The sequence below is a fragment of the Pithys albifrons genome, chromosome 3, assembly GCF_047495875.1.
Source record: "Pithys albifrons albifrons isolate INPA30051 chromosome 3, PitAlb_v1, whole genome shotgun sequence".
Classification (NCBI taxonomy): Eukaryota; Metazoa; Chordata; class Aves; order Passeriformes; family Thamnophilidae; genus Pithys; species Pithys albifrons.
Window position 1 is genome coordinate 31,269,745 of NC_092460.1, and position 17,629 is coordinate 31,287,373.

Sequence of the window (17,629 nt, forward strand, 5' to 3'; positions counted from 1 at the left end):
AAATATTGGGGGAAAATGGAGTTGTCTATTTTAAATTTGAATTATCCTATTAATGAAGACAACAGTGTTTAATCTGATTTAAGTGTCAGCCCTTGGTTTTGTTTAAGGCCTGGGTGAAAGTGTGTCCTGAGTGCTCTGTGAGGGGCCTCACACCTCTGCTAGTTTAGTAGGGATTCCTGTACCTCCCTGAGCTGAGGTGCTGTGGGTATTCATAGTTACAGATGCCTAGACTAGAAACCTCCTGAGGTCTCTTGTAGCCTGAGTTACCCTGTGATGCCAGGAAAATTGGGTACATACTGGCAGGTAGAGTTGTCTGTGCCTTTGTATGTGTTTATATGTGGTTCCATTTTGAACTGGTCTCTGCTGTGACACGTGACTGAGTTCAGGACGGTGTGATGGAAAACCGACAGCAGCACTGCGGGATGCTGGGTGATGGTTGGACCCAGGTCCCTGAGCAGAGAGATGCTGGCAGAAGGCAAGCATATTTGAAACCAAGAATGTAATTACGGATTCCAGATGCTGAACTGAAGTGCCCCACCATGTGATGTTTGGAACAAGCTCAAGAGAGATGAATGAGGGTTGTATCAATAGCAAGAATTCAAGTGGTAGCTGATGTGATTCAAACCTCCTTCAGTTTGTCTCCTTCCTTGGCCTGGCTTTTTCCCTGCCTGTCTTTATATTCTGAGACTTGATTTCCTGTGGAGTTGTGTCCTGGTTGCTTTTACAGATCTGTTTTCAGAGCAGGATTATTTCTAGCAACTCGATTTTCCAGATCTTCTTTTGAACTGGAGAAATTGAAGGAAAAGGGATTAATGTGCTACATTTTTATGTCAGTGTTGATTCAAGTGATTTCATCCAGACTTCATCCCTTGATAAGGGGATATGCAGAACAGACTCAACACCACCACAGAAAAACTGAACATGACTTGCTTTTTGCTGAAGATTGTGGGTACTGGACTCCATGCTGGTCACAGAATTTACTGCCAATCTCGCAGTAGTGTGAAAGTGTTCTTTGTCTGAGAGTCTGACACTGGCCATATAAGAATGAAGTCCTTGCTCTACAGAGCATACTACTTCCTTTCTCCTAAGTGTATTTCATCCTGTACCTTTTCAAAAGGAAGGAAACAGCTCTTCACTTCAAATTGTGTCACCTGAAGAGAGGTTCTAAGAAAACACTGCTGGAAAGCACTTAAATACTGTCACAGGTTACTCACCTTATGACATCTCTAATCTGTTGAAGTTAAGTAATAGAATAAGATCATAGTCTTGGGTCACAAGTATTGGAAAATATTTTTGATATGAAATTGTACTCTCCTGACATGGGATTTCAAAGAGTGGCAATGGCAGAACAGTTGAGGTTGAGTTACGTTCTACCTGTGAAGGAATACTGACTTCCTGTGTGAGCTCTTCACCTCAATTGTGTGGCAGAGCCTTTTTAAAGATTTCTCTGCCCCATCCATATCTGCCTGGAGTTTCTAAGTCATGAGTAGTACCAGTCAGGTTCAGGTGATCAGACCCTGTCCTGTACCAGGGAAGCTGTTTCGAAGAATTCCCCATTTGCTTGACAACTTCACAAGTAAATTTGAAGCAGATTTAAAGTGTAATATTGAAACCTTGACCAGAGTGCTTGGACTACTGTTGAGAAAAAAGGAGAAATTACTTCAGAACCCTTACAGTTTGCCCCCACTCTTTGCTTGGTTGGTTGTTATTAGTGTTTTGCATCCAGTGACCCACCTCCCCACCCAGTTAAAATTAATCAAGGTACAGGTTGTAATTGTTTAAAGCAGTTAAATAGATAAAGAATTGCTGTAACTCCTGAGCCTTGAATTCTTCATTGTGGAAGCAGCGCCTTGAAACTTAGCAAGCCAACTGTAGGATGATTTTGTATTTGATGAGTTATTTGCTACATTATCAAGCTTTTCACATTTGTCTTTAATCATTAGCCTCCTGTCTAAAACAAACTGGGGTAGGTTTTAGAAGGGGGAGTTGTCTTTAGCTCCTCTGAAGTCTTGAAATGTCCAGGTAGATTTGAAATGGAAGGTGAAGTTTAAATTTGTGCATGTCTTTAATTACTGTTTCTTTGCTTCCAAACAGCAAATGGCATAGTTTAATCTGCTACTTGGTAGAAGAATCTGTTTAACCTGCTGTTACTTTTTCCATTAGGTATTTGAAAAGATTTAAAGTGATGAAAATTAAAGTCCTTCGAAGCTGGTGCCGTCAGATACTGAAAGGCTTACAGTTTCTACACACACGCACCCCTCCCATTATCCATAGAGACTTAAAATGTGACAACATCTTCATTACTGGCCCCACCGGATCAGTCAAGATTGGAGACCTCGGTCTGGCAACCCTGAAACGAGCTTCTTTTGCCAAAAGTGTGATAGGTAAGCCCCTCTCGTACTGGAGGCTCCTGAGCCTTTTAAGAGCTTTCCTTAAAAATATGGTTCCAAAGGTCCACTGTCAAAGCCAAAAGATGCCTGGGCTTTGTTTCTGGGTTGCTAAGGTCATTCTGTGTTCCTGATGCAATTACATGCTGAAATTCTGATTGTGCTTTTTATATTTGTATGTTAATACTGGAGTATTTTGGAATACAGAGTCTTTGTCCTGCCCAACAGTTTAGTGTAACATTGTTGATAAAACCACTCTTGACTACATAAAAATCTCAGCTTTGATATGATGATGCTTCAAGAAGTGTGCAAATGCATTTTGGTGACCAAACGACATTTTGATATTTAGTGTAGTGTTAGTTCATACTGCCAAATTTTTTTTTGATTGTCACCAGGGGTTCATATTAAATCTTCTGTAGCTTGTGAGTAATCAGAAACTAAGAAAGTCAATATTATATATATTTATATAATATCACAGTCAGACTGTGGTATAATACCTTACTCAGGGAGTCTGTAGAATGTGGACTTGTGTAAGTTAGGAGGGTATTGGGGAATTATTGCCTTATACTGGCACTTGTGTATTTACTAATGATCCTTTTCAGAAATTGGTTTGATGAAACCAGTGTAGTCTTTCTTGTGACTTCTTAAAAGAATTGGTTTTATCAGCTTTGTTTTTATAGTTGGGTGAATAGACTGCAGGGAATGAAGTTGTTCTCACTCTCAGTATTTAGAGCTTGCTAAAATGCAGCATTACTCAACAGTCCTATGCCAGATTCCTTGATGGGATCTGTGGTGTATACCTGTAAATTGTCTTCCAAGCTGTTGCTGAAATATTTCCTGCTTCTTAACCAGGTCAAAGTATTAATAGGACAGAAAAGCATAGTGTTAAAAAAAGAAATCATTTCTTAAGCATACTGGTCATATCTTCAAATTTATCATTGGAAAATTACCAAATAGTTATCTATTAGTGGTTAGCCTTTGGATAAATGTCTTCAGTTATGTTCTCTTTTTTGGTTTAGTGTGGTGAAAACTAGCAATGTGGCTCTGGAATGACTTCTAAATTGTCTTGAATCTGGTGTCTGCAGGAAATAATTCTGTGCTTAAATTTACAAAAAGCAAACTTACATCTCTGGCTTAAAGTAAATCAGATCATACAATGCAGCCCCTTTGTTTACAGAGGGGATGCTGTGATGCTTCACTGGTCAATAATTTTCTGCACACTATTTAAATGGGACTTGTTGAATCTCACGCTCTATGCCTGTAACTCAATCTCTCTGTATTTCTGAGTATTTTTGACTATAGGATGTCCCTCACTAATGCCTGTATCTGCAGTAGGCCTATAAATATACTGCAGGTGGGAAGGTAAGTATGTGAAGAAAAGGGCTCTGGTGAGTGGCCTTTGCAGAAAATTACTTTTTATCCTCTTCTCACGGAGACTGATGTTTGTAACAGCAGAGTTTTTCATTGCAAGGCCTTGCCTGAACCATTCTACTCAAACAGCAGACAGAGCTCCAGGTCAGAGACTAGCTGTAGGCTCCAACCAGTACTACTTCCTTTGCAGCAGAGGGCAGTCGGGTAATTTCTTGAAACAAGTTTTAATGTGCCTCCTTTCTTACAGGGAGAAAAGGTAAGTGTCTTAACTCTCCTTAGTATTTGGTTTGCAGCCTATGGCTAGTCTACAGGTTTCCCTCTTTTTATCCCTTTCCCCTCTCGTTTGATTTCAGGCTAGTCCTGTTGGGTTTGATATTTGTGCCAACTGACATACATAAGCCAGGAATTACATCAGTCCTTTCACACCATTCTTATTCCTTAAAGGCCTTGCAATGGAAGACTCACAAAGTGTGTTGCTGCAACAGAGTCACTAAGGGTTTCCTCCCTCTTCTTTTTGCCTCCACTTTCTCTTGTCTCACAGGTCTGCCCGTCCGCTCCCCCCTGCGGTGAGTAACGCCAGCAGCCTCTGCTCGCTTTGAGACATTTAGAGTCTGAATCGTTCTTTTAATTTAAGGTACCCCAGAGTTCATGGCCCCCGAGATGTATGAGGAGAAATATGATGAATCCGTTGATGTGTATGCTTTTGGGATGTGTATGCTAGAGATGGCCACGTCTGAGTATCCTTATTCCGAGTGCCAAAATGCCGCGCAGATCTACCGTCGAGTGACCAGTGTAAGTCCCTCCTCACTGCCGAGCCTAAAGCCACTACTGTTGGCAGCAAAAGAGAACAGTTGGGTAGCACTGCTACTGTGCCAGTGTGTGTGTGGGGAAAAGGCTGACAGGAGGTTTTTGGGGATAGATGGGAAGTTACAGGATGGTTGGACTCACCAAATATCTGCCAGAGTCCTGTGCAGTATGTGAGTGGAAATAAAATTTTGCATGTGCTCATACTCTTCTTTCAGTATATAAGAAGGTATTACAGGGGTTTAAAAAATACAAAAAGCAGCCCAAACCAACCAACAAAACACATTAGAATAATAACAGATGATTTTTTAAGTCACTGGGGCAATGGTGGAATCTTGAAGATTAGCTGGTAACTTTGTTCTCTATAATAAAGCTGGATCACAGATTCAGAGCACTTTGGCTTAGCTGCCTGCCAGGACAGATCATAAATTGTTACCTAGGGTGATTTTTATAATTTAAATTTTGAGTGGCCCATACCTACTCAGCATGCTGGGGGCTCTTACAATGATGCAGTGGAAAAATAAGATCAATAACAGAAGGTATTCCACTCTGGTAAGTGCTGGCACGTGTGGTGCTGGTGCTGGAAGCATTGTGGGTGCAACCACATAAGGCTGGAAAGGCCAACAAGGAATTTGAGTTGGCCCATCTGACTGGACTAAGGGGCACCTGCAGACCTTGAGCACGGGAAGCACAGCTGTAGTGCCCGACATGTGCTGGCTGGTTGTGGCTGGATTGACTTTGTGATCTGCTGCAGTGTTGTGAAGGCTACACCAGTGCAGTAAAACAAACATGTTGAACCTTCTGATCTAAGCATTCAGAAAGAGTAGTGGGGTGGCTGCTTGGGGAAATAAAAACCTGGATTGAATTTCTCAAATACCTGTGCGTGTGTGCGAAGGAAGGAGGAAACCCCCAGACTTACCTCTTTGTCTGATGCACAGGCAAATGAACTCCTGTTTAGTCATTTTGTGTCTATTCACTTGGAGAAGTTGCTTGGCTTTGGAAAAATCGAGCTCTTTGTTGTTCCTGATGTCTCACACTATAAAAGGCAGATGTAATTCCTGACTTGCAATTGTGGAAAGAAGGGTCCTCACATCAGAAGTAACGAATTCTGCAGGAAGGCTTGGTGAAACAGAAGGCTGTTCTTGTTTGAAGGGGCACAGAACAAGGAAGAAATAAGGCATAAAATGGTTATTTTGGGTTGTTTGAACAGATGCTGAAGTAACTTTTTATATAGATGTATACACAAATACAGAGGTTTGGCTTGGTTTTGTTTGGGTGGGGTTCTTGTGTTTGTTTGGTTGGGTTTGGTTTGGTTTTTATGTTGGTGGACTTGCCTGTAACTTTTTTAATAGAGATGAAGAACTAGGCCAAAGTTTAGCTTTTACTCCGTTTGCAGCACAATTTAATCTGAAAGTGGTTTGGATGAGTGAAAGAAAACTTGAGTATCTTACCAAAACAGCCTTAGTTGTACCTTTTGCCTTTCTTGTGGGTGTGTCTTGGCCAGAGACAAAGCTGTATAATTTGGATAGACGCTTTTTCTCAGAACAGATGCCTGAGGTAACTGTCCTGCCTGTTCCTTAGAAGTGCTGGTAAGGGAGCTGTTGGTAAGAATCAGCTGTTGAAATTATCTCAGGCTTGGAAACCACCAGGTCTTTCTCCCTGGTCTTTGAAGTACTTAGCAACTGGAAAGCTTTGCAGGGGCTTGGAGCAGAAAAGGTTATCTAGAGACTTACCAGGGTTCGGCTTACCAATTTTGTGGTTGGTGCTCCTTTCTCCCCAGTGTTTTTTGGTTGACTGATGAGATTCTAAATGGATGAGAAACGCTGGTAATTTTTCAGTCTGACCAACACCACCTTCCGTTCTACTCTGCTGCTGATGGTTCACAGACTTTGTTCCTACTGTTTCATTTACTGCTTGGGAGCTCCTCAGATTTACTTGATTTGGTATCAAAGTATATCTTGTTTTCTTTCAGGAGGAGGAAAGGACAGGAAGGTAGAGAAAATGAAATGTACATTTATCTGCTTCTAGGCAGAGGATGAAAGGCTGAGTGCTTTCATGTGTTGGTGGTTGTTTATTTCATGGTAGTTGCAAAGCAGTTTGTTTAAAACAAAACAAAACCAACCACAAACAAAACTTGAGTAGCTTTCAAGGAACACTTTCAATGAAGGAAAGACAATATTATCTGGAAGTAAAACACATACTTGTCTTAACTGATAATAGAGAGTTTGGTGTTCTATAATGTGGAAAGCAGACCTATGTTATGGAAGTGAAATAAAATACTCCTGGCATTCCTTTTACCACTCTGAATGCTCTGTGAACCAATGTGAAAAGGAGCCATAGAATTCTCTGCCCTTGTCCTTTGCTCCCTGTTAAAGAATGTGAGATTTTCTTTCACTTCAAAGGAGGCTTTAGAAGTTTAGACCATGTTTGCAGTTGTGGGTGAAGGGTGAACCAGTTGAGAAATTGGGTACTTGAAAGGGCAGTGTGTGAACTAACAATAACAGAGTAGAGCCAGAAAACACCTTCTGTGTAGGAGAATCCAGCATTGCTTGCCAACACATTTCCCTCTAACATGTGCTGGAAGATGAATGTGGTTTGTGAAAGATGTTTCGCGTCTCTGTTTCAGCCCCTTCCTTTGCTACTTTCCTAGGCACGTTTAGGGATGTGTTGAGGCAGCAGCTACAGTCCTGCTGTGCCTTAAGTTGTAAGGATTATTTTATCTGGATGCACACAGAGATTAGAGGGAAGGACAATGAGAATGATCTGCTGTTGAAAGCCATGGAACATCATGCCATATGGGAGCTTAAAAACACAAAACCCCAAAGGCAGTGAGGTTAAATGTGCTGCCACTCACTGCAGGCAATACATATTTAAATTAATTGATTTCTCTCACCCTCTTTGTAGTAACTACTGGGCTTAGCAAAAGGCAAAGTTGATCCACTAGCTTAAGTGCTTGCTATTGTTTAGGACAGAATCCTGTAAAATGTGCCTTAATGCCCAGGGTGTCCTCTCAGAACTGGACTGGCTAATACCAGCTTGTATTATTTTCTCACATGTTGGCTGTGCACTGGTCTCTTTTCTAGGGTGCCCTTCAGCTGCACTGCATTTAACCTTACACCTTTGGTGATAAGGATTCCTCCAGCTGATGCCCAGACACTGCAGCACTGGCTTGGGCTGTTGTGGGGGTTTCTCAGAGTGCTGTGTTGTGTTTGGCCTCTTTGGTTCAGGGTCTTCCCTCATAGCTGGAAGCACCTTTTTGTCTAAATAGTACTGTTTGATAAGCAAATATCTAGAATTTAGATCTAAAGGCTGGAGTTCCTTCCAGAGATGAGACATGTTTTGGCCCAGGCACTTATTGTTGTTTCACATCTTGGATGACAGCACTGCTGCATGAGTCTGCTGTTTGCAAGGTGTTCATCTGTTCTGTCTGCATTGTCTCACTGTGAAGTTTGTTTTTCCTTAAAGCAGTGCTAGAATAAAGTTCCTGAATTTCCCATGGCCCAAGAAACAGAAGTGCAATTAAATTGGTATTCTCTCTCACTTTATCTAGAAGAATTCTTCTTTTCAATAGAATTATCTGGGTGAATATCTGGCTTAAAAAAAACAACTGTCCAGAATTTGTAGGGCTCAAGGTGTTTTCCTGCTCCTTGTTTCACAGTTCTGGTAAGGAATCAGCAGTTTGACACAGAATATTAACCCCTGTACTTGGATCCTCTGACATACTCAGTCCAGACCCTTTCACCAGCAGTTTCTTTAGAAAACAAAGAGATCTGCATGTCTTGTCTCAAATATAAAGGGGAGATGCCTTTTCCCCCCTCACCATTAAATCATAATGTTGCAGTTTTGTCTCAAACTCCTTCATTGAAGCATTGAATTCTTTGATGTTCTTTAGGAATAGTTCCAAATAAATTAGTAATTAGAGCTTAAAGAAATTGCAACTCTTGGGATTTTTTACCTTATTGAGGGGTGGGAAGTCTCCTCTGAGGCAGAAATAGTGTAAGGAGCATGTCTGTTCCACCTGGGACTGAATGCATCCAGTGGCCACTTAGTGCTGCCCACTTGGCCTGAGAAAAAGTGATCTAAGCTTGCAATGAATTGACAAGAAACTGCTCTGTCTTTAAGGCTGTCCTGCCTGCTCCTGTGATTTATTGTTGCTCCTCTGCCCTCTTGTGCAGGCACCCCTGTCTGTGAGATACATTGCCAGAGGAGGGAATGGATCCCTTCTTTCTTTTTCTTTTTTTAAATGATTTCTGCACCATATCAAAGCAATACAGACAGTTCCAACACAAAATGTAAACAAGACATGTAATTCTATTATGTAGTTGTTTGGAAAAAAAAAAGGAGTGTAAGATCTTGGTGAAATCCAGGAAGGTTTCCCTGTCTGACTTTGTTTCTCTCTGGAGACTGGTAATTTTATTTGACCTGTTCCATGGACATTTCAATTAAACAGTTTGTCACAGGAGATATTTAAAATGGGCTACATGTGCATTTAAATAAAACAGATATTTATAGAACAGACATCTTAAGTATGATTTCTTGATTTAGTCTGTTTGGGAAGCAATGCAGTGAAGGCATAACTGCAGTACCTTCAGCTGCTTTGCCTCAGCGTCTGGTGAGGCCGCTGAAACCCAATCTGTTCCCTCAAAAGCTGGTTGGTTTTTCCCTTGTTCATGTTGCAGTCTCCATTCACAGATATAGTATAGAACTTTTTACTTTTACACTGTATTTCATTTAAACTTGCTTTTTGCAGCACAGAGATTATTTTTACAGGTGTGTAGAAGTACTAATTACTCAATTTTTAATACTTGGGTGTCCCGAGGCTTAAATTTTCCAGGTGCTTGACTAGTCGCAGGACTAGTAAAAAGACAAATAATGGGTTTATTATTGTCATTAATGGATTTATTATGCCAATTTATCTCCTCCTTCCATGCCTACCACTAACGTAAAAATCCAAACATGTTCATTGCAAAAAAGTTAATGAGACAGTCCTCAGTTTGGAACGTACTAATAAACTGAGTATGAGCAGAAAACTCCCTTTCTTTCTCCCCCTCCCATTGTATAAACTTACCTGTTAAGTTCTCCTGGTGGACGTGTGCACTAGACTTGATTATTGTCCGTGCTTCCTTTGATAAAATGAACTTTTGCACTTGTCCTTTCTTTCACCAAAAGTGCAGTCTCTTCTCTCTAAACCAATGTCCGCTGTCTGAGCTGCTGTAAGATGAGAAGAGGGGGGAAAAGGCGTTTAGCATTTTGACTTTAAACAAAAAAAAAGGTGGTTCTCTACGGAAATGTTCACCAGAGCGGGTATAACATTTTAATTCCCTGTTCTCCTGAGCTTAAAGGGCCTAAGGGAACAAGGTACATAATGAGTAACCTGATCAGGCAGCATCTAACTGGTTTAAAAATCCCTAATTTCCCTAACTGGTGGGAACTGGAACTCACTGGTTAGAGGGAAGGTCATTCCCTTTGCTGGAAACCAGGCAAAGTGCTGTAGTTTGGTCAGTTGAGGTAAAATTAATCTCTTGTTTAGTGTCTTCAAAGTTGGGCATCATAACTGTTTAGTCAACTGCTTAATGTTCACTAGAGATGCAATGGACAGAGTATTCCAGACCTTATTTTCTTTTTCCTCTTGGGTGGTCCTAGGCAGCAAATAGAAATGCTAAACCTTTAGACACATGAGTAATTTTACTTGCAGTGCTTAATCAATGGTATATCCTCTTTTGTTTCCTCAAAGCAGTATGCAACTTTTTTCAGACGTGAATAAAACTTTGTTTCTTTTACCCTGAATAACTTGGTTTCTTGACCTGGTTTAGATAGATACAGGGGCATCTGTCATATCAAGCTTTGTAGTGAAAAAGGCATTGGAAAAGAAATAAATGGAAAAGAAGGGGAGGAAACCCTGTAGGAGAGCAGGTAGTCTTCTGTTAAAGCAGGTACTGAAAGGCCACAAACCTCCAACCAGGAAACAGATTAATTGTGGAAAGGGCAAACTCTTGTGTTCATTAAAAGAAGAAATTTCAGGTACTTAAATAGAAAAACAAAAGGCACATCTGATGCAATTCCTTTGTATCATACTGGTTGAAATAAAGAATACTTGGACTTTTACCACTTGCCTCTTGTAGCTGTTCATCTGAGTTACAAGCATTTTTCTGGAACAGCTTTAAGAGTGAATAATCTTCCTGTGTGGAAACTGTCACTGAGTCATGAATTCAGAAATAAATAGCTTTAAAAGTGAAAGATGGGAATTCAGGGTTTTGAAGGGTCAGTATCCTGGGCAGCTTTGCATTTTACTTTAGAGTCCTCTTTAAGAAATTGCAATGATCTAAGTAAGGAAAACCAGCGACCAGCAGGAATGGGGTCTGATGTGCTGTATGTCAAGTGGCAAAGGTGATGGATGGCCTGGAGCATCATTTAGGAGGAAAGGCTGGGGGAGCTGAGCCTGTTCAGCCTGGAGAAAACTGAGAGGGGACCCCTTAATGTGTGTCAGTATCTGAAGGGGGGCTGTCAGGAGGATGGACCAGGCTCTGCTTGGTGGTGCTGAGCAATAGGACAACAGGCAGAAACTGATGCAGAGCAAGTTGCACCTGAATATGAGGAAGAACTTCTTTACTATGAGGGTGACCAAGCACTGGAACAAATTGCCCAGAGAGGTTGTGGGGTCTCCTCACTGGAAAGATATTCCAGAACCATCTGGACACAATCCTGTGTCATGTGCTCATGGATGGCCCTGCCTGAGTAGGGACTGGGACCAGATGACCCACTATGGTCCCTTCCAACCTGCCCAGTTCTGTAATTCTGTATGGTTTGCACAGCTAAGGCAGATGACGTCTGAAGTTGGAAGGGAAAAGGCTTATTCAAGTGGGTTCTTTTCTAAAAGTAGCTCACTTTTACAACTTGATCTTAGAGGCATCTCTACTATTCAGCATCCAAAGCTTCTAGATTACAGCTAAAAATATTTTGTCAATATTGGTGTAAAAAAAACTTGGTTTGAGTAAAAGGAGCTGTTTCTTTGTTACATTCTCTGCTGAGCCTGGAGTGTGTCCTTTGGCAATTTTGGATTGGATATGATTTTAAAATTATTGTAAGTATTGGTTGAGTTGCATAAAATCAAGATGTAATGTATTTTTAGGTTCTGAAAAGAACCTAAAAGCTCTTTAGAAAAGAGTTTTGCAATGTAACCTAAGTGCAAACTAAACCATGTATATTTAAAAATTTGCAAAGTTGTTTATTAAGAATCGAGCCTCTTATAACTGTGATATTAATACTTCATATTCTTTCCTGTACTGACACCCATTTAGTTCTTGCATTAACTGAGCCTAATTTAACAAGGGGTGGAAAGGTGGCTCTCAGAAACAGGGAGATAAGTGTTTCTAAAATGCCTGGCTCTGCAGTGTGGTCAGAACTGTTACAATTCTATGATTAGTGAGTCATGAAGCTTTGGGGAGCCTGATAGTTCAAAGTTGGTTGTCAGTACAGTGCTGCTGGTCACAAACACTGACGTGAGGAATGCGTGGGCTGCTGGTTCATGTCCTGCCAAGTGTAGTGCTGTATTTAGAATCATAGAATGGATTGGGTTGGGAAAGACCTCCGAGATCATCAAGTCCAACCCTTGGTCCAACTCCAGTCCCTTTACCAGATCATGGCACTCAGTGCCACGGCCAAGCTCAGTTGAAAAACCTCCAGAGATGGGGAATCCACCACCTCTCTGGGCAGGCCATTCCAATGCCTGATTACTCTCTCTGGAAAGAATTTTTTTCTGATATCCAACTTAAATTTCCCCTGGCAGAGCTTAAGCCCGTGCCCCCTTGTCCTATTGCTGAGTGCCTGGGAGAAGAGACCAACCCCCACCTGGCTAGAACTTCCCTTCAAGTAGTTCTAGACAGTGCTGAGGTCACCTCTGAGCCTCCTCTTCTCCAGGCTAAACACCCCCAGCTCCCTCAGCCTCTCCCCACAGGACTTGTGCTCCAGTCCCTTCACCAGCCTTGTTGCTCTTCTCTGGACCTGCTCCAGCCCCATAATCTCTTTTCTGAACTGAGGGGCCCAGAACTGAACACAACACTCAAGGTGTGGCCTCACCAACATAGAGTACAGGGGAAGGGTCACTGTCCTGGGCCCGCTGGCCACGCTATTTTTGATCCAGGCCAGGATCCCATTGCCCTTCTTGGCCACCTGGGCACTCTGTTGGCTCATGTTGAGCTTCCTGTCAATTAGTTCTCCAAGGTCCCTTTCTGCCTGGCTGCTCTCCAGCCACTCTGTGCCCAGCCTGTGGTGCTGCAGGGGGTTGTTGTGGCCAAAGGGCAGGACCTGGCACTTGGCCTTGTTGAACTTCATCCCACTGAAATCAGCCCATCTCTCAAGTCTATCCAGATCCCTCTGCAGAGCCCTCCTGCCTTCCAGCAGGTCGACACTCCCTCCCAACTTGGTGTCATCAGCAAATTTGCTGATGATGGACTCAATCACAGTTCCACAGGGGTAGGAACAGGGCAAGTCCAGGAAGGTTTTAGTCTTGAGGAAACTCAGAGGGGTGTTGAGTAGTAATAAATCATTTTGAGGTTATGTGATTCACAGACCAGAACCCCACCTAAATTTTACATAACCCCTGTATAATTACCTCCAGGCTCCTCAGAGCTGTTGCTGGGGCAGGCAGTGACATGGGGCTGCTTGAATACTTTTGCTTGTTCCTGTGTTTGAGAGTGAGAGGCACCAAAGTTGAATATGATTTTGCAGATATGGTTTAGTTCAAATGCTAGAGAGACACAACAGGCTAAAAAATGTTTGTGAATGAGAAAAAAGGCTGTTGCTTCTCTGTCCAGTGTAAGTAGCTTTCTAACACTATGAGGCTGTGACTGTTTTAAGGTAAACTTTTTTCGGAGATGTATTTCTACCTTACCACCCACTACCACCATCATAAAGTTCTTTTCATAGCAGGGATACCTCTTAAGGACAACCTTCTGAAAACTGATCTTTTGGTACACAAGTAGAAATCCTTCACTTCTAATAGAGTAAATCCAAAAATAAAAGGCACAGTGACTTTTGGTGCATTTTTGGAATTGTACACTGTTTTCAGTATGTTGCAACATTATCCTAGGCCTTTTAAGTAGATATCCTTTTTAAAAGCGAGTTCTGGTACCAAATGTGTTTTGTGGCCCCTGGTGCATCATTTTTAAATTTGGTGTGAAGTCCACTGGAACTAATCTGTGGCTTTTGAATTAGTGTTGCTGTACATGAACTTCAAACTGAGTGCTAGATGATGACTTTCTACCAGAACGGGAGCAGATTATAGCAGGGAAGGCATCTAATAAAATTTTTCTAAAATGTATTTTCCATACTGAAAATAGAAGACAGGCAGTTTTAGTATTGTATCATTGTGGCATTTCTAAATTTATAGAACTGAAATATGTCTAGGCATGTCTGTATTTTTTGAAAGCCATTTTCAAGCTGAAGTCCCAATAAAGCAAAGGCTCATTGAGGTAGCTCAGGATTCATGTTCACATGGTGTAAAAGCAGCATTCCTGCTTGTAAGGGTGAGGTTCAAGAGCGGTGCACAACAGATGGTACTGATCTTACTTTTATGCATTTGTGCAAGAATTAAAACTTTTGGTACCTGGTCCACTTGCCCAGTCAGACTGTGCTGTTGTGTCAGAAGAACTTATGTCCTCAGGCTGTGTCTCTGAACAGGGCCCTTTTCACTGCTGCAGGCACCAGTAGCCCAATTGTTTGCCAGCTGTACACTAGGGAACCATGCCCTGCCTTTTAGTTACAAAATTTCCTGTTCTAGAGCTTGGTTAATTTCTTCTATTCATTAGAATTGCTGTATTTACAGTAGATGCTGTGATTAATTAATATTTTTTTCCTATCTTTACTGGAGCCTTGTGCTTAGCTCCAGATTCTCAGAACTTCTGAAATAGGTTGATATTTTTATTTACTTGGCTGTACTGAAGTACAGTGGACTTTCAAGTTCAAAGTAAAAACTTAAAATGCCTTGTGTGCCAGGCCAGATAAGTTGTCAGTGGGGGGCTCTAAGGCACAGTGTATGTTCAGTACTGGCACAAATACAGTGGGTTTTGACCTTTATTGTCACCTTTTGCTTGAGAGTACTGTCTGGCAAGGATGGCAGCCAGTGATTCCTAGGAATAGTTGTGATGAGTTCCTGTTCAAACTTAACTGTGTAGGAACAAAGCAACAGAACTGTACCCACAATCCTGGTCTTGGGAGGCTTTAATGCTGTGAATTCTCTGGCTTTAACAGGTAAAAATATGGTATTGAGACACTAACAAAGAAGTTGTTTAAGTGGGCAGTGCCAATATGCTGTGGCTCCTGGGCTTGGAGATCAGTTGTAGGATGCAGATGTGGAAGTGACAGCAAGCAGTGATTGCTTGTGAAATCAAGAGTCTGCTTTATTCTTTTCACCAAAGCTTCTCATGCCAGTGAGCAGGGGCTTCTTTTTACTTTAGGAAGAAGCAATTACAATGAGTGTATCATTCAAAATATACCTTGTATGTGTAGCACCTATAATCATGGATGTCTGGGATTTTTTTAGTTGTTTGGCCTCATGGTTTTTATTAACACCTTAAAAGTTTTTTGAGGGTAGGTGATAAATTGGGGAGGAAAAGAGTTTCTAAATTGTGATCAGTCAGGTTGTAGCAAGCAGGTTTGTATAAATTCACAGAGCCACTATTGTCTTTACAGTGTATTTGTGAAATCTGAACATACATGCTGATCTGTTGCAAGGCATGAGTTCTGTTGGTTTGGAAAAAATTAAGAATCATGGGCCTTGGATTGCTTGCACACCTATGTCATAAGGGGTGAAGACCAGCTGGTTAAGCTGCTGGGACAGGGATTTTGATCTGGGTGCTGATAGGTCAGTCAAGTTCAGAAGGTACTGGGTTCAAAATGTGCAATTGTTGTTTTTGATCAGCACAGAGAACAGCCAGGCCTATCCCAGTCTGAATAGCACCTCCTGAACTGACTCTGGCTCGCTGGGAGCTTTCATCTGCTTCCTCTGCTTGTATTGCAGTAATGCTGCTTACTCTGTTCGGATACTGATCTGGTGCAGAGCTTATTCTGCAGGATTTACCAATTTAATTCTTGGTGGAATTATCAATTGCCCAGAATTAATTGCTATGAAAATACTGAAATCAGTGAAGCTAAATCTTCACTTGCATTAAATACCTTGCTTTTCAAATTTTTTTCTATGTGGTCTCAACTATTCTAGCTTGCTTTTTAACCAGAAAATCATCTTCTGTAGGCAGTCCATGTCTTTTGAACAGAGTAAATAAAAATTTTATTTTCATAGTACATATTGAGTTGAACTGGTATGAGAATTATCAGTTGGAGATGTACCCTGTGTGAAACTAGGAAAGAATAAAACTGAAAGATTGTTCCTAGAAGAGGCAGCAAGGTTAAGATGGAGGTGGAATGGAAAAGATGATGAAATAGTTAAACATGCAGGTTTTGAGGGCTGGGTGAGTAACTAATAGCAGGTAGAGAAATTTAGGAGATCATGGGGTAAACCAATTTAAATGTTACATATGCCATTGCCTGAGGGCATCTTTGAGAGTAGGGGCAAAGAGGTGGCAAAGATCATTGGCTTTTTTTCCACTGGAATCATATGCTCTCTGAGTTCCTGGAATTAATGGTTTGTGGCAGCCCAGACTGGCTCAAACTAGAATGGGAACAACTTAGCAAAAAGAAAATATAGAGACTTTAATTACTTTGTTTGTGTGATTTGACTTTGCTACTGACTTTATTAGCTTCAAGATTGCATTAATTAGAACATTTTGTTTGAGAAGATTAATCAGTAATAGTAGAATTCCTTTCAAGCTCTACAGTTACAGCACCTTTGAAAAGAGCCAAGCAGGAGCTGTGGTTGGACTGGGACAGGCAGACCCTGTGCTTGTTAAAAGCTCAAGTGTTTAATGTTCTCTGTGGGTCATGCAGCGTACCCCAGAAAAACCTTAATTAAGTGTGCAAACTGTTAGGTTTTTATTCCAGTGAAGTAGATTTGCCTTGACTGCAGATTGTCTGGTTTGAGTGCAACTGCAACAGCAAAAAAATTTATAAGCAATGACAAGCAAAATTCCAACATGCTTTATTTGTAAACACTTTAAAAAGGAGGTGATAATCAACAGTGGATTTCTTCTTTTTCTGAAGGCTGATTGTGGTGGTTGTAAAATGTCTAGCTAAGCAGTTAGGAAGGGCAGTCAGTATAGCAGGATCTTTAATGATTCCTTTTCCTTTGGCTCCTGTAAGGTTTCACAGCAGCTGGTGGAGAGAAATTCTAGAATGATGCCCAGCGTTGCTTTTGCAGCACTGCCGAGTAGTGTAACAACTGCACTGGTATAATTGTGGTATACTTGAACTGGGGATGTTATTTGGGGCTGAAAAGGGATCTTGGTAATTCTAAATTGAATTTTATCGCTGTTTATCATCACTAGTTGGTCAAAATTGGTTTTCTAGCTTCCTACTTTAAGATGATGTACATGATCTTTCTTAGCATTGCTCCTTATGCCCTTATAAAAAAAACCCAAACCCCTGAAGCTGTGGACAGCTCATTATTAATTAACAAGTTGTATAATGGTTGTTTGAAACTAGATATGAGGAAAAAAAATCAGACTTCATGTTTAGGTTTGAAGTCTAGGAAGAGGTACTAGAACATATCATTCTGGATTATATGTGCACACATGGTGTAAAACAAGCAATTTAAAAATCACCTTAAAACTACTCTGCCCTCATGTTAAGCACCCATTAAGCAGATGATGTTGCCAGTGGTAGCAAAATGCCGTTGTCAGGAAGGAGGGAGGTGAAAATACATTGTTATCTTAATGCTGATACCTGTTTTGTTAGGATTGAACTGTAGTCAGCTGTGTGTTTACTTCTGTAGCTCCATGGAAAGAAAAGAAAAAGCTGCCTTTGTTCTCCTGCACAAAACCAGTGCGAGCAACCTTGGATCTGACCAACCACCTCTTTCCTGTGTTTAAAGTGGATTTCTGCAGCAGCAGGGTCGTGGTGATCCTACCTGCAGCCTAACCTAGTGCAGAGAAATGGGTGGAGAGTAGGTCAAGCAG

General features: G+C 41.3%; 1 protein-coding gene across 5 annotated transcripts in view; it reads left to right on the forward strand.

The window, feature by feature from the left end:
* WNK1 (WNK lysine deficient protein kinase 1) overlaps window positions 1-17,629 on the forward strand; it is a 106,058-nt gene that overhangs the window by 37,321 nt on the left and 51,108 nt on the right. For all 5 annotated transcript variants that reach the window (XM_071551228.1, XM_071551229.1, XM_071551230.1 and 2 more), the window contains exons 3-4: window positions 2,164-2,384; window positions 4,393-4,550. In XM_071551228.1, the coding sequence (XP_071407329.1) occupies window positions 2,164-2,384; window positions 4,393-4,550 (379 nt within the window). The remainder of the gene's footprint in view (window positions 1-2,163; window positions 2,385-4,392; window positions 4,551-17,629) is intronic.